Below are 26,547 nucleotides of genomic sequence, written 5' to 3'. Positions count from 1 at the left end.
AAATAAGTTATTTTGATAATGAATTAAATTTTTTGTGCTATTTTTATAAAAAAGCCAAGATATTCAAACCATTTTTTAAATTCTATTTAAAAGTTAAAAAATAATATTTTATTTTAAAAAGTGAAATTTGAATTAATTAGAAAATAAAAAATATTTGTTAAAAAAAGATTTATTTGTTAAAAAATGAATTTATTTAAAAATATATATATTAAAAAGTAAAATTTAAAATTAAAAGTTAAAACCATATATTATAAAATCACGTCAAGTCAGTGATGTAACTATACATAAAAAGTTAAAAATATTTGTTAAAAAAAGATTTATTTGTTAAAAGATGAAAGAAAAGATAGAAAAAAAAAGAGGTTAAGTTAGTTAATTTTTTTTATATTTTATAGTTATTGTAATATAATAATTATTTATATTGTATTTATGTGTTTTTTATATTATACAGATATTAAAATGTCTTCTGAAAATACGTATCACATTTCATCGAGAATCGACGAAACAGTAGAATTAATTATGAATTAAATAAAAAAATCATTTTAGTTTCTCTTTTTTTCTTGCTAAGCAGTACTTTGCTCAACGTATTTTGATTCATAAATGCAATCTCTATCTAGTTATTATTATTCCTTTTTAGCTATTTTCTTGCATGAAATTAATCTGTATGTGTTGATTATAATTTTTAAATTTTAGTACACATTTATAAATTTATATATTAATTTTTTAATTTTAGTATACATTCATAAATTTATGTATTTAATATATAGTTTTAATAGATAAAGAAAAAAATATTTTCTTAATAGATTTAAAATGTTTAAAAACTTAAAGATATTAACTATATTAAAAAATGTTATGTATAGCGAATTTTAAAATTTTAATATATTTAATGTATTTTTAAAAGATTAAATATATTAAAAATGTTAAGTATAACTAATATTAAAATTATAATATATTCAATATATTTTTTAAAATATGTTTTAAAATGTTAATATATTTAATATATTTTTTAATAGGAAAAGAGAAAAATGATTTTTAATATATTTAAAATGTTAAAAAACATAAAAAAATTTAAATATATTAAATTTTTAAATATGTTAAAGAAAATGTTGAGTATAACCAATTTTAATTTTTTAATAACTGAATATATTTAAATATATTAAAATTTTGAACATATTAAAAAAAATAAGTCTATATATTATATGTAAGATAAAAGTTATCGTATGTAAGATAAATTTTCGAGTTTGAATATACCTAATTTATATTATATGTAAAACTCTATATATTATTATAGATATCAATTCAATAAAAATAAGTTTTTTTTTATTTTTATATTTACCCATACAACCTATAGTTTCTTAGGATATTATTATTATTTTTATGTACTTTTTGTTGTTATATAGTTGCCTTTAGTTTTAATGCTTAACTATGATTAATATTTTATGACAAATCTTCATTCTATTATTAATATATTATTACTTATTTAATTTAACTTAAATAAAAAATACTTAGAATGGCTACGTTGGTATAGTATAAGTGTGATGTTTTTGTTTTCTCAACCTTTCAATTTTAGTCTTCAATATATAATTTTATGTTTAAATTATATAGATAATTGATTTATCATATTTTTATAAAAAATTTACCATACAGGATGGTTATCGAGTTTTGAGGTCCCTGTTTCATTTTCCCAAGTACGATCCGGGCGACCAGATCATTCCATACTTACAGATGGCGGGATTTGGGGATGTCGCATTGATTCGAAGGTTTGACCTGAGGGCAAACTTAAAATCCGCCTTGGTTGAGCGGTGGTGTACGGAGACCCATACTTTTATTATGCCGTGCAGGGAGTGCACTATCACATTAGAAGACGTCGCTATACAACTTGGGTTACAAGTTGACGGTGCTGTGGTCACGAGTCGAAGCAATGTGTTGGAACCTTCAGTACTATACCGCAGATTGCTTGGACGGTCCCCTAATAATGGGGAATGAAATTTCACATGCTTAAAATTAAAATGGTTGAGAGCTAATTTTAAGGAGTTATCGAGCACTGCCACTGAATACGAGGTGATGTATGCTGCGCGAGCCTATATTATGCAGTTGATTGGGGGGTACTTATGTTAAACAACACGTCTAATAGGGTCCACTTAAAGTACTTGCCTCTATTGGAGGATTTTTCTCATGCTGTTAGTTATAGATGGGGATCGGCAGTGTTGGCCGCATTGTACTATGAGCTTTGCCGAGCAACAAAACATGGGGCTAGTAACATGGCTGGTTGTTTGGTTCTGCTACAGTCTTGGGCTTTATACAGGATGCCGTTTCTAGCGGCTGTTAGGCATCAACCATATTCGTGGCCACTTATAAATAGGTAAAAACAAAATTATACTTAACATTTAACGACTCATAACTGTGGATAATATTTTCCAAAGTTTAACATAACGTGTTTGTTTCGATTTCAGATGGGCCACGTCTCCGGGAATTGGTGCGAGCCAAACATTAATCATTTACCGCCAAATGATAGAGGCGTATGCCGAAGAGAAAGTAATATATATTTATATGGTTTAAGTAACGTTGATTTAACTTATCTACATGCAGTGTGTGATGTCACTTAACTCATTATGTTATATTGTGTAGTTCTTGTGGATGCCGTATTCTGCACTGAACATTGCAACCATTATTCTTCAGTGGGTTCATGCTGAAGCCCATATGTGGTGCATTAACACGTCGGTGCTCAACTTTTCAACCGTTGAGTGGTACAACGGTGATCGAGTTATGCGACAATTTGGGTGTAGACAATTTGTGCCGGTCGAGCCAGAAAAATTTGATGAAGTCCACGGTAAGACCATGAGAGGGAAACATACAACAGATTGGAGCGTGGAACATCAATATTTTGTAGCACTATGGAATGCCCGGTACGACAGGCGACCTGAGATGCACTCGTGCATGTTTGACTTTAGTCTCTCGACTGAATATATGCAGTGGTACATAAGTCGATGGCGTGTTTATTTATATGGTGGACAACTTATGATAGTACCGGGTCATGGCTACAGACGTGGAAATCAACCTATGGGGGAGCTAGAGGATCAACATATGGCGGAGCCCAACTCGGAGGACCAACCTTTGAACACATCGGACTAATGGGTTGACGCTTTTTGTGATTAGTCTCAGAGTAGTTCATATCACCTGGACATAGGCGGTTCAAGTTCATATCACCCAGACATAGGCAGTTCGAGTTCATTTCACCCAGAGCAACCACCGATATCATTTGATATGTTTGGTAATAACATTTACTCCACCCCGCTTCAGGCCACGTTCGATCTAGCTGCTGATCTTCCTGATGTGTACAGTACACCCCAATGTCCACCCCGTCAATGAATGCCTGTGAATCGCTATACCGCGAATGACGATACCACTCCCGGTTCTTTCCAATTTTAAGTTATGTAAATTTCAAGTGTTATGTAATATTTCTTGTATTTGTTTAGGGTTCTATAACTTATATATTAGTCTTTTTTATATAATTTATAATATATTTTAAAGTATTTAAAGTTGCAACTATTAATTTTAAGTAAAAACTTAACGCTAAATAATACAAACTTTATTTCTAAGAGATCATAAAATGCAAACATCATGTACAACATTTAATTTCTTTCAGACCGTGAAGATTGACCAGTGTAGACGTTGCTATGGGGACATTTGCTCCGATTGTGGCCAACTGTTCTACATATGGTGCAACGTTTTGGATCGACTTGTTCTCTTATATCCATGTCGTTTCGAATCCTCATTGTTGTCGGTCTACCTTTGATTCTCCTACGTAGTGACCGATCTGGAAATATCTCGAACGCAGGCGGTTGCACTTCCCATGTTGATACATCCCTTAATACGGGGAACTCGTTACCCCAAATACGCGACGTACATTCAAGTGTGTACACATCGTCGATATATTGTTCGGCATTCAAATTGTAGGTAGCACACGCTGCAACCACATGCGCACATGGATAACGTAGTGTTTGGAACATCCTACACGCATATCGCCTGTTTCAGAGATCAACTCCGTAGGACCGTGGTGAGATCCCCGACCAGTGACCGATATACTCTGTCACTCAAAAAGTTTTCAAATTTCAAGAATATAGTTCTGCATTCATCGACCTAGCCCTTTGAGCTTTCTCTTTCATGGCATCCCTAATTTTTTCGACATACACATGTCCTGCCTCTAACTGTGTTGCTTGTTTCAACCCCATTTTTGGCATTAAGGTTGCTAGCCTATAAAATATGGCTGAAAAACCGCTGAAATTGGAAAGTGATGCGTACGCCTCAAGACAGAGTCAATGGCCTCAACGAGGTTAGTTGTCATTTGACCATACTGGTACCCCTCGTTAAAACATTGAGCCCATTGCCACGGCTCCATGCTACCTAACCATTTTCTGAGAGAAGGATTGGACCCCGCCATATCAGTCTCTAACCTCGCCAATTTATGTTTGAAACGGTGTGCTTCCAGCTCGTATCCTACGTATGTATTCCAATTTTAAGTTATGTTACAATTTGAATTAGGAAATGAACTCGAAATAATTACAAATACAAATTTAAATATGATATTTTTACCCATGTTCACAATTCGTTTGCGCCAGTCTTTGTTATTGTACTTATTGTGGAAGTTGACAACATTGTGACAAATACAATAGACGGACCTCCATGGAACCTCAGATTATCGAATCGTAGCAACAAGACCATTTGATCTGTTGGAGATAATGCAAATGTTGTCTTGCCTGACAACATGTCTCCGTAAGTTTTGAATAAAATACGCCCACGATTCTGAGTTTTCAGACTCCACGATGGCAAAAGTGATTGGTAGTACATTTCTGTTACCGTCTTGTGCAACTGCAATCAGAAGTATCTGGGTATATTTTCCATAAAACCATGTTCCATCAATTTGCACTAGCGGTTTGTAGTGGGGAAAGGCTCTAACACATGGATCGAAAGTCCAGAACAGTCAATGAAAAACTCTTCTCCCCAATTCTAATTGTTCATTAGGGCTTCTATAAGGCAACATTTGCAAGTCCACGATAGTTCCTGGGATGTACTCCACCATCGCTGAAATCCAACCCTGAAGTTCATTGTATGACTCATCCCAGTCACCATACAATTGTTGTATAGCCATTTGTTTCGCCAACTACGCTTTCCTATACGAAACTCTGTACTGAAATCTAGCTTGCATGTCTGCAATCAATGTTGACACAAGAATGATTGGACTATCTTTCACTATTGGCATGATGCAGTTGCAAATACTTTTGGCATCCAATTTTTGGTGGTCTTGAGACATACGTGCGACACTGCATGTATGACGCCCTTCTAATTTTCTTATCTGCCACTATTGAGTCCTCTGTATAAATGCAGCTCGAACTTGCCAACCACACCCATCGCCGGCTCTCCAACATTCCCCATCATATAATGTCGGTGTAGATTTGACAACCTTGTAATCAATCAACAACTTCATACTGTATTGTTTGATGGAAACACACAGTCCGCCTTGTTCTCGAACTGTTGCCTAACGAATAACTCTTCGAACTGTGAATTTATCGCCAATCTATGAGCATGTACTATATCAGCGTACTCAGGAAAATCGGATGCATGTGCTGCATCTGGATATACGTTCAACATGTTGCCCCTAGATTCATTTCGTAAAATAATACAATGACTTGAGTTACTGAATGAAGGGCCATGAACATCTTCAACCTCTTCCGGGCCTTCATCATCGATATTGCCCGGAACCTCATCAACATCGGGGTCACTAAAATCTTCAATGTCTTGATTAGAATCTTCACCATTATTGGTCATTTCTCTGACATTTGCCTCTGTGCTTATTATCACCTCTAGATGTATTTGTAAACGGGGACCGGGGGTAGGGTTGTTATACGAACTCCCACCATAATTAGAATTTTTGGGCATCTGTGATGTCCCTTCACATTCTAATTGGTCTGTCCATCCAACATTAAGATCAAAGTCAAATTCGTGATGTTGACTTACTGGACTAACATTCACAACAGGCTCTAAGTCTGCTAACTCGGCAAATAATTCAACTGGTTGGGGGTTCTCACTCCCAGTTGGCCACCATATTTCCATTATAGTGCCTAAGTCATTATCATCTAACAACTGCATCTTACAAAATTTGAACGGGTCTGTAGAGACTGGAAACATGTAAAATAATTTTGACATCGCCCTTCCACAACAGATAGCTATTTTTGCACAGATCTTCCTTTTCATTTTTGCTAGCTCCACATTTTTTTTTGAATCGCAAACCTACTCTTTGCCGACCTTGAAATACACAACCAACATCACTTCTATAATTTCACCATAAAAAATAACATACACCAAAAACACCTCATTATTCATCTTGAATAGATTTTTTTAACTCTCCTAGTGAACACAATAATTTCACCATTCTATATATGGTAGAGAACCAAGAGGTGGAGCCATAAAGAATGGTTCCACCAAAATAAAATATTAAATATTAAATATTAAATTATTATATTAAAAAAAATAAAAAAGTACACTATAAAGTGATGGAGCCATTCTAAATGGCTCCACCAAATAAAATATTAATTCTTACAATTTTAAATTTAATTTAAAAAACGTTTGAATATCTTTAAAATTAATTTTAAAGTTTATAATTTATAAAAATTATATTTAAGATTTAAAAAATATTTAAAATTTAAATTTAAAATATTATAAAATAAATAATAAATTTCAAAGGTCATATCTTTAAAAATAATATATTTTAAATAATTTAAAAATCATAATTAAAAAAATTATAAAACAAATTAAAATATACATTTAAAATATTATAAAACTAATAATAAATTTGAAAGGTCATATCTTTAAAATATTTAAATGTTTTATATTATTAAAAATATGTTTAATAATTAGAAAATAATATTTAAATTTTTAAACAATAATTTAAAAATAATATTTAAAATTTAGAAAAATAATTTAAAAATATATATTTAAAATTTAAAAAATATATATTATAAAACATTTCAAATATACATTTCAAGTTTTTTAAAATTAATAATAAAATAAAAATAAATAAATAAATAAAGATAAAGAAAAAATAAATAAAATAAATAAACATTTCAAATATACATTTTAAAAATTTCAAAATTAATAACAAAAAATAAATAAATAAAATAAATAAAATAAAATAAGAAAAAATATAAAACTTAAAAAAAGAAAAAAATTTAAAGAAAAAGATAAAAGTTAATAAAAAAGTAAAAAAAAAGTGAAATTTGAATTAATAAAAAAAATATTTGTTAAAAAATATATATTTGTTAAAAAAATATGATGTGACTAGTTATATTATATATTTTTAATTTTTAATTTCAATTTTTAATTTTTAATATATATTTTTAAATAAATTCATTTTTTTAACAAATAAATCTTTTTTTAATTTTTTTATTAATTCAAATTTCACTTTTTAAAATAAAATATTATTTTTAACTTTTAAATAGAATTTAAAAAATGGTTTGAATATCTTTTAAAATAATTTAAAAATCATAATTTAAAATATTATAAAACAAATTAAATAATATTTAAATTATTATAAAACTAATAACAAATTTGAAAGTTTAAAATATTTACATATTTTATAATATTAAAAAATATTTAATATTTAAAAAATAATATTTAAAATTTAAAAAAATAATTTCAAAATATATATTTAAAATTTTAAAAAATATATATTAATAAAATATTTCAAATATATATTTCAAATTTTTTAAAGTTAATAATAATTAATAAATAAAATAAAATAAATAAAGGTAAAAGACAAAACATAAAAAAAAAGTCAAAAAAGTAATAATAAAAAAAAGAAACTGACATGGCAGGGAAATCTGGTGGCGCCATATTAATTGGCTCCACTAGAAAATGATTATTTTTTTTGAAGTCTTCCCATATTTTCAAAAATTTCAGTATTTTCATGGTATTTATGCAGGTGGCGCCATTTTACGTGGCTCCACCAAAAAATTAATTTTTTATACTCCCTGCTGACGTGGCAAGTTGATGGCGCTATATAATTTGGCTTCACCAACTTTTACTGTAGATTTCAGGTCATTTTAGTGTTTAATTAAAAAGGTGGGTCATTTTGGTACTTAATTAAATTTGATGGGTTATTTAAATAAAAAAGCCTATCAGATCCTTGTCAACCTCATCGAAAACATCTCCACTTTTTGAAGTAGGCTTTCTCTTCCCTGAACAATTAGTGAACTCAGGCAAGCTTTGAAATTTTCGACATCATTCTCCACTTTCAATACTAGGGTAGCTTGTAGGTCGTTTTGGAGGCGGGTCTCTATCCACATTTTTCGAAATATTGACATTGGTATCCTTCGAATCCATGGCAAGTTGGTGTTGCAATAGCTCTGGTTGTTTCGTTAATCCCTTGATGGTAAGAAGGCTAGCTTTAGAGATGGCAAAACGGGAGTAGAGAGGATCAAGGTCTGCAATGACCCAATTTTCAATGGTACCGAAAAAAGTGCTTTCAGAACCTTATTTTCGTAAATATTAAATATGAATATTTAAGGGCTAATATAAAAATATATTAAATATTGGTTCAATAATTTAGTCGAATTAATAATTAATAAAGGCTTAGGGACTAAATTATAAAACTCCAGTCGCTATAGAATTTTAATTCACCAAAGGCTTGGAGACTTAAATAGCAATTAGCCAAAGTCCAAAATGGTAGTTAAAACATTTTAAAGTTGGAGTTAGTGGATGATGATGCCATTTCATTAAATTAAACTAATAGTTAAATTAATATAAGAAATCATAATTAACCTCGATTAAACTAGATTAATTAGTCCATAATTATTTTATATATACATGAAGTTAGTGGAGGAAAGATGTTGTCTTCTTCCTCATTCCTCTATTGCTGTCCAAGAAGAGAATAAAACATAAGGGAAAAATTCTATGGCATTCAACCATTAATTGTAAGGTAATTTCAAGTATTTTTCTTGTAATTTTTATGAATTTGGGGTCATGAGAGCTTGATTTAACTAGCTCATGTACCGATTTGGAAAACTATTAAAGTTTTAAAAAGTTGTCATTGATTTCTTGGAGAATTAGGCTTAAAATTGATAGATTTTAAGCTTAGATTATGAAAATGACTAGATTGTAAAGTTAATTTAGCTTTATTGTTAACTTTTTTATATTAGGGACAAAATTGAATAAATGTACAATTTTTCATGAATGCTATTAGAAATAGAAAGTATAAGGTCCATAATTAGAATATATGAAATTGGATTTTACTCTGAAGTTAGGAACCAAAAGTTATGCTTATCCTAAGTTTAAGGACTAAATTGAATAAAATGTAAAATATGAGAAAATCGAGAAAGAAATTTATGTAGGTTCATGCATATCATAACCTTGTATGAAAGTGATTGATATTGATTTGTATATAAAATAATTGTATAGGTCAAGATTTGGACCAAAATGGAGCTAATAGGGAAAAAGCAAAAATTACAGATTAATTCCTGAAGTATCCACTCTTTTCACATTTTGAACAGGTAAGTTCATATGAAGTTTACTATCTTATTTTATGTTATGTGTAATTCTGTGTTTGATTTCATATATATGTTTTGATATAATTAAAAACACTAGTGAAATTGGCATGTATGGCTAGTAATGGACCGAATTGAAATGTTATGTGATTGTTGGTTATTATATAATAGTACAGGGTACAAATGTGAAAGTTGATTAATTATACGGTATGTAAATGAAATATGAGGTCATGTACAGGGTACAATATGAATTATGGCTGATTACAAGCAGGGGCGAAGTTAGAAAATTTTTTTAGGAAGGCTGAAATTAAATTGTAAATTTTATAATAGTTAAAATGTAATTTTTAAAGGATTAAATCAAAATTTATCATTTTTTGGGGGGGGGAGTGCAATTTTATCTTTATTAATTTATAATTTTTACGAGGGACCGACCCCTGCTAGCCCTTTAGATTCGCCCCTGATTACAGGGATTAGTAATGATATATATACAAAAATGATGCCCGTGAGAACTTAGTAAAAGGTAAGTATAAGATTGGCATGCTAATAGGATTATAAACGCGCTTGATCAGATATTTTACATGTTATAATGAGATTTAGCATGTTTTGCAGATTCTTGGGTTATATGTAACATATGTTTAGCCTAGTAACTTAATATAATTTTAGCTTGTATGAGCAACCTTGATGTAATTTCAACTTGTGAGAGCAATTCTGTTCACTCGTGTATCCGAGTCTGTTTTACTGTAGTTCCATCAGGCAATATTAATTTTAATTGAAATGGAAATGTTTGAAAATATATTGATATGAAATGATATATGCTTATAATTTATTATGTCACATGAAATTGGTTTGGTATTAAGTCTGTAAGTATATTTAACTTATTTGAATGTTAATGTTGGCAAGTGACTAGTAAGGCATTATGTGTCAAAGATAGCAAAATTGTATTCCAAAGTGATTGATAATGGTTATTCTTATAAGTGATCAAGGTACCCGTTGTATTTCTATTTGAACTTACTAAGCATTCTTAATGCTTACTCTAGTTGTTTCTCTTCTTGTAGATTTCTACTTTGCGAAACTTGCTGAGTTAGACCAGCAAGAAGCACACATTATCCAAAGAAGGTAGTATTATTTTCATTTTGAGTCTAGACATTGTGACATGTACATAAGGGCCTTTGTTATGCAAATGGTCAATTTGGAATTAATGATTATGCGGTATTGTGATAACGATTGAACTTGTGGATTAAGTTTGATATGTGATCTAATTGATGCATGGTTTGATCTTATGTGATGTTGGAATGTGTAATGATCTTAATTTGTATGATTTGGCATATTAAAGATTGTAAGTAAGATAGTTGGATTGGCTAAGTTGTTAAATGACTTAAGAAGTGGTATAATTGAATGATAAGTATGAAACGTAATTGAATGCATGCTTTGTGTGCTTCATGTTAGAATCATTTAAGTGCTAAACTTCCAAGTTGTACAAATATAACATGTTTGAATTGGTAAATGGTTTGTTTTAGATATGGATAATTGATAGGGGATTGATTATGCTTTAATGTTGAAAGGTTGAATTGTATAATGTTGAGTGATTGGTTCAGGTGATTACATGCTTGAATTGGTTTAGATTGGCATGGTTTAAAAGCATCATATTTGTGATAGGTTGAAAGAAGTCATTTTGATATTGGGTTGAAAGGGGATGAATATGTATTAAAGTGTTAAGCTGTCAAAACAGGGGCAACGTCATGACCTCGAGATTTCGACGTTGCAACATGGCCTGATAGTGAGTGATGTCACGATGTAGAGGCCATGAAATTGCGACATCGATTCGAAACTTTGAAAACTTCACAATCTGGTCCTAATTTATACTCGAGTTAGTAGAAGAGTTTTTATAAGCTCGTGTGAGACTCAAAAATAACTGTGTAAAATTTTGTGATTGTAAATTATATTATTTACATGTTTGAATGATGTATAATTTTCGGTAATTACTCTGACAATGAATGCGACATCATGTAGTTCGGACCCAATGATGAGGTTTGGGCAAGAAATGTTACTGATAGAGGTGCCACCCAAAATAGGTTCTCTTGGTTTCCTTCTACCCCTTGAGAAACCACCCTCTCGTTGCCTTGGCAATATGGAGCGGTGACGGTTCTGGAAGGGGAGTGTATCACTCTCATTGCTGCTCGAGGAAGGGAGGCCAAAGAAAGAGAATTTAGTGGGCCATTGACCGATTTTGATGTCCGGAGGATGGGGTTCGGTTGTGGTTGTTCCGTAGTGGTCTTGGAGTGGACAAGTAGGCCCTCATTCTTTGACTGTCATTCATTCCTCTCCATTCCAGCCTGTCCCAACTCCTGTTGAAGCGACGGAATCTCCTTTGAGGTGCTATAGGGTCGTCGGGAGTTAGCAACAAGGACTTGGAGTTTTGCAGAAGTGATGGGGGTGGTAGCGGTTTTGGGCATTGGAGGGGAAACCGATTGAGTTTTAGGAAGGTCCTCGCTAGTGGTCGTACACGTGTCAGCTTGGGATGGGGACTTCTTTTTTCTTTCCTTTTTTTTCCAATGCTTTTCAGTTTAGAGGTTTACTTTTACCCACGTTTTTTATGTAACCAGGTTGCATGGTAGTATTCATGCAATTTTTAGATGACATGACTTGCTGCTTTTTGCCTAGGGCAGAGCTTTCCTAGTTAATAAGACCCGTTTTCAAAATTAAATTTTCTCCCTCCACAATGGCTTGTACTAAAGCTGCCAAGCATTTTTGTTTTTTTCTCTTTGTAGTCAACGTTAGAGCCGCTGGTTGACTTCTTATCTTGCATCTCAAGGCTAGCATGGATCCTTGAAGATTCACCAATTTGGAAATTTCGATTACTAGTCTCTCGTCTCCTGGTAGCTTTCTTTCTTGGAACAACCATCCAAGGACCAAATCCACTCCTATGATCTTCCTTCTCATCGTTTCTTGGTTCTGTAACCTTTTGACACTCTATTTCGCTATTGTACCTCCATCGCTATCAACCGTGGTCGAAACCTTCACTGTTTTATCCTCAGGCTTGTGACATTGATCCTTGACCGCACCTACATTCTCTTCCTTGCATGGATCTTCAGCTCTGATAATTTCGAAGCACGCTTCGCGTCTATGACCCATTCTTCCACAGGCAAAGCTGTATCGTAATCTTCAGAGCACAAAAACGTAACAAGGAAAGAATCGTGACCTGGATCAATAATTTGTCATGGAATTTGAAGTTTAAGAACTGAAACCCTACTGTTTCCCCATGAACCTCCTCCGAAATTTCATTCTCTCTTCCTAAGAAAGGTAGATCTTGGAAAGGTCAGTAGTTTGTTGTTCTTCTTCTTCCATAGAAGCAGCTCCTAAATCAGAATTGTTCCTGTCTTCCTCGAGAGTATCCTGGTCGTACTTACCAAACTCATTGCCCAAGAGTGTGTCTCTATAGGAAATGGGTTTCCTTACTTCATTAGTGAGTGCATTGGAATTATGCTTCACTTTCTTCACACTTGTTAGTAGTTCGGCTTCTTCCTCCGACAAGAGGGCAGAGAGTTTCACTCATGTTATTTAAACAGCCATTTTCATCTTCACTAGGCATCGGAATTTTTTAAATTTTGTAATTAGCACAAGGTTCCAAAATTCGTCCAGTAGTGACTACATCCAAAGGCACTCTCTAATGCCATGGCTTTTCAAATTATGCTAGTGTTGAAATTTCATTTTCGTCACTCAGGATTTATGATTACAAATTCTAAGTCAATTACATAAATATATGTTAAATATAAGTAAAACTGAACCAAAATGTTAGAAATTGCTATATAGTTTTTAATAGGATGTGATTTTTTTCTTAATAATTTATATGTTTTAAAATGACATTTTAAAAAATTGCTATATATATAATTTTCAATAGGATATGATGAATTTTAATTTATAAAGACAATAAAAATATCACAAAAAGAAAAGAAGAAAAAAAGGGATTTTAGTCAGCCCGAAAACTTACACCGCTGTATGCTAAAAAAAAGTTTTTAGGGTTTTTTCTTTAACTTGGCTATTCTAATTTTGTTTTCCCTCTCTAGCGTTGTGGATATCTGTACAGTAATGTAATTAGAATGTCATTTTTCGAAGGGAAGTGATTCCAAATTGGAACATATTTGATGCCAAAAATAGAAGAATCTAAAAGATCCATTCCCTTATCATAATTCCTTTAAAATACAACTCAACTCAACTCAACTCAAATATTTTATTTTTATTTTTATCTATATTTATCGAACGCCTTTAAGAAAACCTCTTCATTTGAATTTCGGATCTGAGATTTCAGGTACCCGATCTTTCCCATTTCCCCTTTTCCTTTTCCTCATCTTTTAATTTATGATCGATTTATTTGCTTATTAATTTGTTAAAGAATCACTAGCACCTAAGGTTTTGCTCTCGTAGGCTTTTTTTAATTAGTGGGAAAAATAAATTTCGGTTTGACTGCCACTGCAGTTAGGTATGGATCTGCTTTGGTTTTTAATTCAATTTTTTTTTAGCTAAAGTATGGATCTTTTCTCTTTTTTGAGAAATTAATTTAGTGGTTATCGGATTTTTTTTTTTGAAACTGAGTATATATGGGGATTTCAATTTATGCTTATTCTATATTTTGGGCATGTTATAAATTGTAATGTAAATGACTTGTGGGGTTTTCATTGTTGCTGCAAATATATAATTGGTTTTGATGTAAAACACATATGCATCAAGAAATATTTTTAAGGCTGGAAAGTTGGTAATATGCTCAAAAATTGCTATTCCCCCCTCCCCCTCCCCCTCCCCCCTTGAATTTGAGTTTGTTGTGGCATTCTTTGCTTATGAATGTGTTGTGAGTTACAGTAACGAGATCACTAATGCCTGTTGCTGTTTTGATTATGCTAATGATCAGTATTGAGTAAATATGGGTATTCTGTAGAACTTGCATCATGGCCTTTTGGCTTATTTTTTTTTCTCCTTTGAGTTTATATTTTTATTCTACATTGCTGATCTTATTTGTTTGATGGTAATAAATGAAATTCCTTTTCTGGTGCTTGTGATCTGCTAAAATTTGGCATTACTAAAGTTTAATGCAAATTACTTGTTTCATATCTAGGCTACTGTCAGTTGGTCGGTTGCAAGGAACTGATGTTAGGCATGGAGGTCGCCAAAGATCAAGAACTAGTAGACGGAACTGTTGCACGGGAGTCTGGAAAATCCATGCCGTCATCTCAACAGGAGGTCTTGTTCTTATCTTCACTATGGAATGTTGATTGATTAAAGATCATAGCTATGTACTGGATTAAAATTATTTTTCTGGAGTTCTTAAGTTGAGGTGATTTACTCTCTTTTTTCTTATGCCTATTTTAGGAGGCAGTTGTAAAGAAAAAATACGGAGGGATTATGCCCAAGAAGCCTCCACTTATCTCTAAGGTGATTTGTGCTGCAAGTTACAATTTGTTGTTTCTTGATTGTCCTGATTCTCTTCTAAGTTTTTCATTTTGATGTCAGGACCATGAACGTGCCTACTTTGACTCTGCAGATTGGGCACTTGGAAAGGTACTTTAAAGATTTCTCCACCACTGGACTCCACCCCCTACCATTCTTTTTTTTTTTTTGGTTAGCTTGGTATGCTAATCAATCCAGTTAAGCTGAACTCACCAGTTTTTGTTTTTTTTTTTTGATGTTCTTGGATGCTAACAGCAAGGTGTTGAGAAGCCCAAAGGACCACTTCAAGCCCTCCGTCCCAAATTGCAGGTATTAATTCAATGCTTGTAAGAGATATTTAATAATATTCCCTTCTTGTGTAATGTAAGTTGACTTAATTTTGGTCCAAATCTGATGGATAACATAGTGAGAATTGTATATGTAAGTATGTATTTTAAGAATTGTAGTAAATTCCTCTGATTAGTGAGAGCAATAGAATAGCCTGTCTTAATGCTGCAGGATAGTGCCGTCTAAAGAAAGTTCAAATCATATTGTCCAATTTTGTAGGATTTATTTATTAGTCTAAATTTTAGATTAATCTGGTCCACTTTTCAGATTATTTATACTGGTCACACGTACGCCTCTTTAATTGGTTCAAAAGATAGTAAACAACCTTTACTCGCTTTTAGATGTCTGGAGGGACAAAAGGGGTTTCTATAACAACTGAACCAATGTGGGTTACTTTATAGGTTCCATATGGGGTTCTCAAACAACTGGAGTTTTTGGATTTACTTGCTTTATATTTATGTTCGGAAATGGAAGATGATATAAAAAGTCTTGTCTAGCATCTGCACTAACATGACTTAAAGTTTAAGATAAGCAACTACCTTAATTACATCTTTTTATTTTGGTACTGTATTGACTTGGTATGGTCGTTTCTTCAACCTAATTAACTTGTATTTCATACTGAATTTAACATTTTATAAAGAGCAGCTGAATGATTTCTGATACAAGATGTTCCCGGAATCATGTTGTAATGGAATTTTTATGCAGTTTGTCTTTGTAATTTCAAGCACGTTACTTTCAGGAAAGAGAAAAATAAAAGGATTTGAGATGATTTTCATTGCAATTCTCCTTTTTTTCCTGTCCAATATTTTTCCTCAGATGTGTGGTCCCGTGGTCTTCTTTTGATTAATCACTTGCCGTTATATCCCATTTTGTTTTCTGCTAGTTAGTTGTTTATCAGTCATTTATTTAGTTCTCTTATGATGCATGGTTATGATTACTTCTGCACTTTGTCTTCAGCCTACACAGCAACAAACAAGATATAGGAAATCTCCATATGCTCCATCAGATGTCGAAGGTATGCCTAGTTCATTTTGTATTTCACATTCTGATTTTCAGTGGGAAAATGGTGGTGATTAATCAAATTCAATTCAATTATCATGTCATTGTGTAGATGGAGGGAGTGGCCAACCAGAGGATGGGACTGCCAATGAATGAGAAACTGCCCTCAATCTTCCGGTTTTCTGAGAACTATCGATCGCTATTCAAATGCCTAGACAGGTAATGAGTAATTTTCAATTGATCTCGTGGATAAACTTGGTGGTGAAGATGTTTCGATATCGGTTAAAAGTTCAACAAGTTACAAGATTTATGGAGTTGTGAACTGTGGGAACTGAAATGTCTATTGTTCCAAGGTTATTCTAATGTGGAACATTATTCTTCATAATACGAGTAAACCACTTATATAACGAATTTTCCCTGTTTTGCACTCATAGTTTGCTTCATTGATCCGTGGAAAGGTGAAACCAATCAGTTCAGATTACCTAGTATGAACAGGGGTATAAAACATGTTTGCCCACAAGCTACAAGCTACTTGAATTTGGTTCGGAAAAGAAATTTGAATTCGGCTTCGACTTTGACTTGATCATTGTTAAGTTGAAAGTTGAGCTCGAGCACCTAGTGAGTTGAATTCGAGTATGTTATTAAAATCAGTCTAGCAGAGATTTTTTATTTTTAACTGGTACTGGAAAATCCTAATTTAGTAGTCTCGCATTTATATCGACCTTAATTTTTACGTCCTCTCAATTGAGTTCCAACCTATTCAAGAATCAAATTTTAAATCCAACTCAAACTGCTTTTAGTAATCACGGTTGGAATGGGAATCTCTCTAGCGTCTGTAGTTTATGTCCATGTATATCATTTTAGCTGGTGTTATTGGAAACTGATTAACACTTCTCTCTGATAAGAAATGTAATGTAAAAACAGGTTAAAAGATTAAAAAAAAGCATAAGCAAAACAAAATTAGGATACGAAAATTTGTACCATAGGAATTATGATTGTATCAAATTTTATAAAAATACATGGTTCATCAAATCACCAGTTTGTCAATCCAATCGGGTTGATCGGTTTAATTAAAAAATTATTAAAAAAATAAAAAATGATAAAAAGAAATTTTAAAAAGAAATTTGATTTAATTGGTTCAATTTATCTTATTCAACCAATCAATATTGATTCTTGAGTTAACCAATTTAAAGCTCCTTTCTTGATTGCTATCATGATCGGTTCTTGATCGGACTGATCAATTCAATCCGATTCAAATAACATTGTGAATTAGTTTTAGAGTTGAGTTTGTAAAATGATGCTAACATATATAGTAAAAGAGTGTTTGATTTAGGGAATTTTATATTTCCGGTGATAATAATACAATTCGATTGGATGAAGAAAATTACCTTGAACGTATATATAATAATATTACCAACAATGTTAAAATTAAAAAATATAAAAGACAATTTTATTTTAGTCAACTCTATCCTTTAAACAAAGAAAAAACAGATCTTAATAGGTAGTAAAAAAATAGTGTTGAAGATGAAGGATGAATAATTTGTTGGTTGGATAATGAAGGTGTTACAATAACCAAAGGGTGAAGGAAAAGGTTGATGTAAGGATAAATGTGTAGAATGCTGAGGGGTGAAAATTTGAAGAGTTGTTGGGGAAGGCAAACACTTCGTTATGGAATTATAAAATAGACAGCATCATTATTCACCAACTAAATTTCCATGTTTACCTAATACTCTCCAGAGCAACAATAAGTAAATCCCTTCTAATCTATCAATAATTTTACCATCTAATAAGTAAAATGTATTCTTATATAACTTCATATTTCAACTAAATGGACACTTTGCTCTATCCTGAGTGCACAATTGGAATTTGTTGATGTTGAAGTCCAACCTCTTTTTTCCTCCAATTAAAAGCGATAGATTCTTTGGAACTTGAATGCACTTGTTTCTCTAAAATATAGGATTGCTTTTATACACTATATCTGTATAGGCATACATTTGTTTTGTCAAAAGAAGATTTCACCATTTCACTAGTGTAATTAAACAACAATCTAGGATATCCTATTATTCTCCCATACCAATCCAATTCTTATGCTTTAACCTCAACAACTATCAGAATAGCCCCCCTTTGAAATATGAATACGAAAGCAGCTTCACACAAAGCTGGAATTCTTTAATCCTCCAAATTCCAGTGGAGAGAGCTTAATGCTAAGGCGTGCACCTCATCATTTCATAGTGAACCCAACTCATTACACTACTCAAAAAGTCAAAAAACCGATCATAAGCTATAATGCCGCAGTCAACAGATAAGGAAGTGGTAATATAAGATGATAGCAACCTCACAACCCACCCCAACATTTGCCTCAACCTTACCAAATCAATAAAGCAGAAAGCCTGATACTACAGGTTGAAGTAAATAAGAAACCCACATATTCTCTCAACCAATCAGAAACCCAGAACAATTATAGACAGCTTACAGAACATAATTAAAGGAAAAAGGCATAATCAATTCAATTCTAAGGAAAACTATTAGTAGTAAAACTGATTTTCCACGTAGTATACATTACTAGAGTCAACTATACATATTCATTACCTGCACAAGCAAACCTTGAAATCACTTGGAAACCAAAAGGATTTCTGGCTTCTTAGCCTTGCTAGGTGTGTTAGCGTTCGAAGGCGCGTTTGCCACAACCGTAGCAGCCGCCTTTGCTGCTGCTCTTGCACTCTTATCCAGCCTAATCAGACTTTGCAATGCCAATATCGCTTGTGGTGCCAAATCATGAGAGGCCCTCGCGTATAGACACCTAATTGCGATCGACGCAGCGTCCTTTACATCTTGTGAATTGGAAGGACCAAACAAACAATGACCCAAAATTGTAACTACCGGCCTCAAAAGTTCCCAAGGTAAAGGGATTCTCACACCCTTTTTCTCCAAATTCTCAGCATCTTCTTTATTGATACCCAAATTGTCCATCTCCACCACCACATCCTTAATCACATCATCTTCACTGCCCACGTCGTCGCCGTCGCGGCTTCTCCTTCCGTTACTAAACCCCGAATCCTTCCTAAAAAAGTGATCGTGTCCGTTACTGTTTCCGTTACCGCTTTCGTGGTTATCGTGATCGTCCCCGTCCAATTTGGTTCTGCAAGGACAATCTTGGCCCGCCCAAGCGGCGGCGAATGCGCAAAAGTCCAGCTTAGACCAAGCCGGCATTTGAAAGACTTGTTTGTAATAACAATCAAGAGCGGTTCCAACGATGACGGCTCGCTTAGTAGACTTTACGTCTAAATGTGGCTCGAGCGGAGGAGATAAAACGCCGACGGACTGTCTAGATCTGTCATCAGCGGGCTTGTTACGAGGAGCATGGTACAGAGAGGGCTGAGAGAGGTCGGGAATTTGGACGAGGAGAGGTTTCCCGGAACGGGATTTGACTTCGGAAGAGTAAACGGCGAGGAGAACGGCTTCGAAGCCGGAGAGGGAAGGGAGGGAAGAAGAATCCGATGTGTGGATTCGGGAAAGGTAGGTGCCGGAGAGAATAGGGAGGAAAGAGTGAACGAGGAGGCGGAGATGAGGATCAGAGGATTGGAAAGTTTCGTAGAGCCATTGGCAGAGAGGGTCAGAACCGGAGCCAGAGGTAGGAGAGGAAAGGGCGGAGGAAATGAGGGAGTAAGCGGCAGGAGAGGAGAGGAGAGAAAGAGCGGGGCGGTCGGAATCGGCTAAGGAGGAAAGAGTGGTTCCGTCGGAGGGGAGGAGATAGGAGAGGGATAGGATGCGAGAACGTTGTTTAGAGACGGATTCCCACCAGGAGTGCATAGGATCGTTGTCGGTGGCGGTGGTGGTGGTGGTGGAGGAGGGAGGAGGTCGGCGGGCAGTAGAGGAGGAGGTGGAGGAGGAGGAAGGGGAGAGGGAGTTAGTGGAATGGTTGTGGGGGAAGTCCATGGCGGAGTTGCAGGTTGTTTGACTTGCTTCAGACTATTGGGGTGAATTTAGCTAAGATTTTGGGATTTGGGCTTATGATTTTGGCAGCTTATTGACTACAGGGGTTTTAACTTTTAACTTTTAACTGAGGCTCAACCTTTTTCTTTTTCTTTTTAATTATTAATTACGATGAAAAGTATCTTTTAAAACTAATCGAAGCTTTGGGAACAATTTTCCGGATTTTTTCAACTTATCCCTCACATTTTCAATATTAACCAAATAACTACAGTAATTTAATCGCCGTTAATTTTGAAAGTGAGTAAATAAGGATAACTAATTACAATGTTGATATTTTTTGTCAATTGTACATTATTTCTATTAGTAAAATAATAAATTTAACTCTTAAAGTTTACACATTCAATCAATTTGATCTTAATTTAACAAGTTTAGACTGCAACCTTTACACATTCTGTCAACTAGATAAATATCAAATGCTAAATTTGTTATTTATATAGGATATATAAATATCAAAGGCTAAATTTGTTATTTATCAATTAAAATGAGGTACAATTGACGGAAAACGTTAACATCGTGATTAATTGTCCTTATTTGGTCACTTTCAAAATTGGCAGAGATTAAATAGCATTAATTTTGTTGAGATTGATCATTTTGCTCAATTTTGAAATTGAGGACTGCAAAAATATTTTTACCTATTTATTTAACTATTGTTGAAGGAGGTTTGTCTTGGACTTACAAACAAAAGCTATTGTTCTCATGGAGGGATTTTGTCTCTCGTACTCCAATGAGAGTCCAAACTCCGTGAAGTACGAGACTACAATATTTAAAAAAAATTAAAGGTCTCCTCGAAATATAGAAGACCAAACCTTGCCATGAGGACAATACCTTCCATTCGAGGGTCTAGTCGATTACTCAGTGGATGATACTTTAAATACTTATACTAAAAAAGAGCTAGCCTTCTCAAATATCAAGAATTTTTTTTCTTAAAATATATCAATTAATTTATTTTTTTCAAAATATCTTTTAAGTAACTCGACACTTATACGAACGTCAAGGTTCTTAATTCTTTATAATAGTAACGACTGATGAAATTATTTTATTATAACTTCAACCCTTGGATGTGGAGATCTATATTAATATTTTTCAATATATTCTCAAGATTCTTGTATTTTGTTTGATTTAATGTAGTTTATCTTCGACTTTTGTATTTAATATATACATATTTAACTAGATGTAATAGGATCTCAACACTTATAGGTGTCGAGTTTTGAGATTCTTTTTTGCATATTGATCTTGACGCCTATTAATATCGACGTCATGCTATCTAAAATTTTCCATTCTTTTTCTCATCTATATGTTCTACAAAAATAAAAAATAAAATCATTTTCTTTCAAAATCTACAAACCTTTAACTCATTCTAACTAATTTCAATTTTTATTACAAGTTATTTATCATATAAGTGTTTTCTCTAGTTCTTAAGTTATTAGTGTTATTAGTGTTTTCTCTAATGGATATATTATTTAAGGATGGCATCATATTTCAATCAGAAACTCGTTTTAACATGATCTTTAGGAATGAAGCTATCTTAAAGGCTATGAAAAGGAGGATTCTTAGGAAAATACAGGTTAGAGGTGCTAAGTGGATATCCAACCTAATGTGTCACGTAAGGATGACATCATATTTCAATTAAAATACCGATTTTAACATTATATTTAAGAATGATATGCCTCGTATTTGGGCCGAAACAAGAAGAAACACTGGTGTCTTGACAAGAAGAAACACCTTGTCACAACGACACGATAGTTGGCATCCCGACGAAGCGATGTATTATGCAATTTCCTTGATTTTCTTCTTCCAGTCAAATTCTTATTATTTGTCCCAATCAAACTATGATGAGTGTAGGTTATTTTAATATTATTCGATTTACGAATTTAGCCTATAAATAAGCTATTTTCCACTTTAGAAAGATAACCCATTTACACATTTAGGTATTAGCTTTTACAAGTTTTCAAAGAAATTTTGTGTTTATGTTTTGAGATTTATTATCTTGGGTTTTAGGGTTTAGTTTTAACCTCCATCTTTGTACTCTTCATTTTTTCCATTATAATGAAATTATCTTTACCCGTGATTTTTTATACTCTTCAAAAGGGTTTTTCTACATAAAATATTTGTGTATGATCTTTTCAATTTCTATGTTATTTTACTTGTTCGTTACTTAATTGAGTTTATCCCCAAAAAACTGGTATTAGAGCTTGGTCGATTTTCTCATTTAACCAGTTCAAAGATGGCAACAACAAGGTTGATATTAATAAGTTTGATGGCATTGCAAATTTCAATATGTGGCAAGTTCGAATGACGACAATTCTGATTTAAGGCGATATTGAAAAGGTCTTTACAGAGAAAAAGCCTGCAAAATGGAAAAATCAGAATGAGACAGATTAGATAAAAATGCTCTATCCTTAATTCAATTGTGCTTCATGAATAATGTATTGTAGGAGGTATTGACGGAGAAAATGACATACACCTTGTGGAAAAGGTTAGAAACCTTCTACGCGACAAAGTCTCTGGCTAACCGATTAGTGTTGAAACAACACTTATACACGTTTCGCATGAACGAATGTGAGTACTTTAGAGATTACATTAGTCAATTTATTACTCTTCTGAATGATTTAAAGAATTTTGATGTTCAGATTGACGATGAAGATCATTATTATGCTCTTTACCCCTTCATACAACTCTTTCAGTAAGACTCTGATTTATGGTAGAGATAATATCTCGTTCGAGGATGTGAAGGGTCATCTATTAAGAAAAGACAAACTCAAAAATAAATTTGATTCGGATGGCAAGTTAAATAAGCAAGCCTCAATTCTGGTAGCATCAAGGAAGCGAGACAAGAGATATCATTATTGTAAGAAGTTAGGTCACGTCAAGGCAGATTGTTACAAACTGCGAAATAAAAGGGCTGTTGAGAGCAACGAGGAAGATTTAGCTAGTGGTAATTTAGCCAATGACAAGAGTGAAAATTTCTTGTTGGTGTCAATAAGTGAAAGCTCCGAGCTTATGTCAAAATGGGTCCTAGATTCGAGGTGTTCTTTCCACATGTGTCCCAACAAGGACTAGTTCTCCACATACATTTCAGTTGAAGGTGGAGTGTGCATATAGGGAATGGTACACCTAGTAAGGTAATCGGTGTTGGTACTGTTCAGATCAAGATGCACAATAGGATAATCATGACACTCTCAGATATCAGGTATGTACCTGGTTTAAAAAGAAATCTCATCTCCTTGGAAAATTTGAACTCGAATTATTGTAGAATAAACATCGAGTCAAGCAGCAATAATGTATCCCATGGGGCTCTCGTTTTGATGAAAGGAAAAAATATTGACAGTCTTTACATTCAGAAAAGATCAACAGTGACTAGTGAAATCGGACGTCCCTTGTCCGTTAAAGAGTCAAAGTTGACTCGTCTGAAGTAGAGGTATGATTGTTTCGTATAAGATATATTCTCTTTTGGCTGCAAGTTTTGAAAAGATAGGTCATTGTGTTCGTGAAAATCAGACCCGAATCAGTTTTGATTTGGCAATGCACAAGTCAAAGGCTAGAAGTTTTCCAGTTTCAAAGCACAGTTTCGACTCAGTTGATATCTTGTATAGTATGAAATAGGCTCGTTACGAGCTCTTTCAAAGTATGCATTATAGAAATACGAGTCAATATGGAGATTTTTAGAGTTATGCCTCGTATATAGGTTGAAATAGGTTTGACGTCCCGATAAAAGAGGCGTCTTCTCGACGATGCGACCACTGGTGTCTTGATGAGATGAAACACCTTGTCATGATGACGTGATAGCTGATGTCCCAACAAGCTGATGGCTATGTCACAACGAGACGACATGTTATGCAAATTTCTCAGTTTTCTTCTTCCAGTCAAATTCTAATTATTTGTCCCAATCAAACTTTGATTAGTGTAGATTATTTTAATGTTATTTGACCTAAGAATTTAGCCTATAAATAGACTCTTTTCCACCCCAGAAAAGATAACACATTTACACATTTAGCTATTAGCTATTAGCTTTTACAAGCTTTCAGAGAAATTTTGTGTTTACGTTTTGAGAGTTCTTATTTCGGATTTCAGGGTTTAGTTTTTATCTCCATCTTTGTACTCTTCATTTTTTCTGTTATAGTGAAATTATCTTTACCCATGGTTTTTCATCCTCTTCAGAGGGGTTTTTTCACATAAAATATTTTTTCGATCTTTTCAATTTTTTTACTTGTTCATTGTTTAATCGAGTTTATCCCCAACAATTATCTTGAAGGACATGGAAAGAGGATTCTTCAGAAAATCCAAATTGGAGGTGCTAAGTGGATATCTAGTCTGAAGTATATATTTGTGATGCCTAATAAAAGTGATACGTGCACGGATGGGCTGGAATTTATTAAATTAAGTTCACTAATTTTTTCAGTTTCCAAGTCTGAAAAATTAGTGGACTTGAAATGCACTTTTGGATGGGATTCATGCATTTTTGGATTGATACGTTTGCATATCGATCAAAAAGTTATGTCTTATCTTCGAAATGCACTTTGAATCACCCAATTTTGTGTCTGAAGCTCAAGTTATGACTATTTTAGTGAAGTATGCACAAGCAGAATTTCTGAACAAGATTATTACGGAAAATTATGAATTTTGGGCTTTAGTTTGAGTTTAAATCATACAGGGTTCACTATTAAGGCTTAATTTTGATTATATATGAACCCTATATTATATTTATAGGTTTTATATTTTTAAATCTATTTGCTGTAATTTTAAGATATTTTTAAAGTATTTAAGTTGTTTAGAAGACAACTATTTTTTTAGATCTATATAAAGGTATTTTCGTTATTCATTAGGATCATTCATTATTTTGATTCAATATAACTTTTTTGAATTTTCTATTTTGCAAGATATCTCTCTTGTTTATTTTAGAAGTTGTTTTCTTCTTGGTTTTCTTTTTGAAGCTATGAGAAGCTCTCTACACTTCCATTTGCTAGGGTTCGACCTTAGAGGGTGGATTAGAAACATTTGTGAAGCTTGTTGAAGATTTTTCTTCAAAGGGGGTTTCATAGGGCATCGCCTTTTCGTCTTCCTCTTTTCAATCTTCTTCCATCTTCTCCAGATCTTTTACCTATATTGATTATGTCCATTAGAATTTTTTTTTCTAATGCTTCATTTTCTTGTCTGATTTTAGGTTGTTTTCTCACCAAGTTAGGGTTTGTTCTTGTTTGATTTGATTTCTCCTCATCCAAAGCAACTTGAATTTGACCGTAGTCCTATTATACACATCCTTTTAAAATAGAATTTATTGTTGTTACGACTTGTGCTTGTCAAGCTATTTGGCTAAGGAGAATTCTTGAAGAGTTTCAATTCAAGAAAAAAGGTGCTACTACAATCTATTGTGAAAACAATTCTACCATTAAGTTGTCAAATAACCTAATGATGTATGGGCAAAGCAAGCACACTGATGTGAAATATTATTTTCTGCGAGATCTTAACAACGAAAAGACAATTCAGATAGACTATTAATGAATTGAATATCAACTGATGGATATTTTACTAAATCACTCAAATTGCTTCCCTTCCAATATTTGAGAAACATGGTGAGTGTTTGTACTATCAAGTTTGACATAAAGTATAGCTTGAGAACTTTCAATTTAGGGGGTTGTTAAAATTTGTTAGGTTATTAGGTTAATAGCAATGTATCCCTTAATTTTGTAAGGATAAATTTTTTTATGATTTTTTATTGCTTTTTTTAATTGATGTACTACCTACAAAAAGTTGAAGCTACATGGAATAAGTGTACATAACATGGGGGTAATAAACTCTAAATTTAATATCATAGTGTTTCTATATTGCTATAAATTACTCGATTGAGTTTGACATCACAAGTTGAGTAACACCAACTCAATTGATAAAAGTACAATAAAAATAATAAAATTTTAACAACAAAAGTACAATAAATAAAATTTTAATGTTAAAAATAAAATAGGAATGTCTTAATTTATATGGAGTGATGGTTAAAGCTCTTGTCAGACACTTATTTAGCATGGGTTTAAATTGTATTATCCCCATCCCTTGCCCCCAATATTGTATCAAAAGTAAAATATTAATAATTAAATATTTTAATTTTTTTAGAAAGAATATTAATTTTTAAAACTTATCCTTGTAATAACTACCCACTTAATCTTTTTTTAAAATAACCACCCATTTTAAAATTCAAAATTTTTATCAAACTACTACTACTATTATTTAATGATAAATTTAGTTCGTAACGTTTTTATCT

The 26,547-nt window shown here is 32.8% G+C and overlaps 2 protein-coding genes across 3 annotated transcripts; one reads left to right on the top strand and one right to left on the bottom strand.

The window, feature by feature from the left end:
- Positions 1 to 13,253: 13,253 nt before the first annotated feature.
- On the top strand, positions 13,254 to 16,708 carry LOC107929525 (uncharacterized). Of its 2 annotated transcripts, none has more exons than XM_016860970.2 (7): positions 13,254 to 13,842; positions 14,644 to 14,768; positions 14,898 to 14,960; positions 15,039 to 15,086; positions 15,231 to 15,284; positions 16,260 to 16,317; positions 16,414 to 16,708. In XM_016860970.2, exons 2-7 carry the CDS (start codon positions 14,676 to 14,678, stop codon positions 16,455 to 16,457), a joined length of 360 nt encoding a protein of 119 aa, XP_016716459.2. In that variant the 5' UTR covers positions 13,254 to 13,842; positions 14,644 to 14,675; the 3' UTR covers positions 16,458 to 16,708. The 2 variants fall into 2 exon arrangements, with proteins under 2 accessions (XP_016716459.2, XP_040938353.1); XM_041082419.1 differs by having other exon boundaries at positions 13,457 to 14,013.
- A 1,510-nt stretch (positions 16,709 to 18,218) lies between these two features.
- LOC107920915 (uncharacterized) lies at positions 18,219 to 20,388 on the bottom strand. Its single transcript, XM_041082418.1, has 2 exons — positions 18,891 to 20,388; positions 18,219 to 18,551 (listed from the first exon to the last, which is right to left on the bottom strand). Exon 1 carries the CDS (start codon positions 20,235 to 20,237, stop codon positions 18,912 to 18,914), a length of 1,326 nt encoding a protein of 441 aa, XP_040938352.1. The 5' UTR covers positions 20,238 to 20,388; the 3' UTR covers positions 18,219 to 18,551; positions 18,891 to 18,911.
- Between the last annotated feature and the right edge of the window lie 6,159 nt (positions 20,389 to 26,547).

This window comes from Gossypium hirsutum, chromosome A12, assembly GCF_007990345.1.
Source record: "Gossypium hirsutum isolate 1008001.06 chromosome A12, Gossypium_hirsutum_v2.1, whole genome shotgun sequence".
Classification (NCBI taxonomy): Eukaryota; Viridiplantae; Streptophyta; class Magnoliopsida; order Malvales; family Malvaceae; genus Gossypium; species Gossypium hirsutum.
This window is presented reverse-complemented; position numbering and strand designations above follow the sequence as displayed.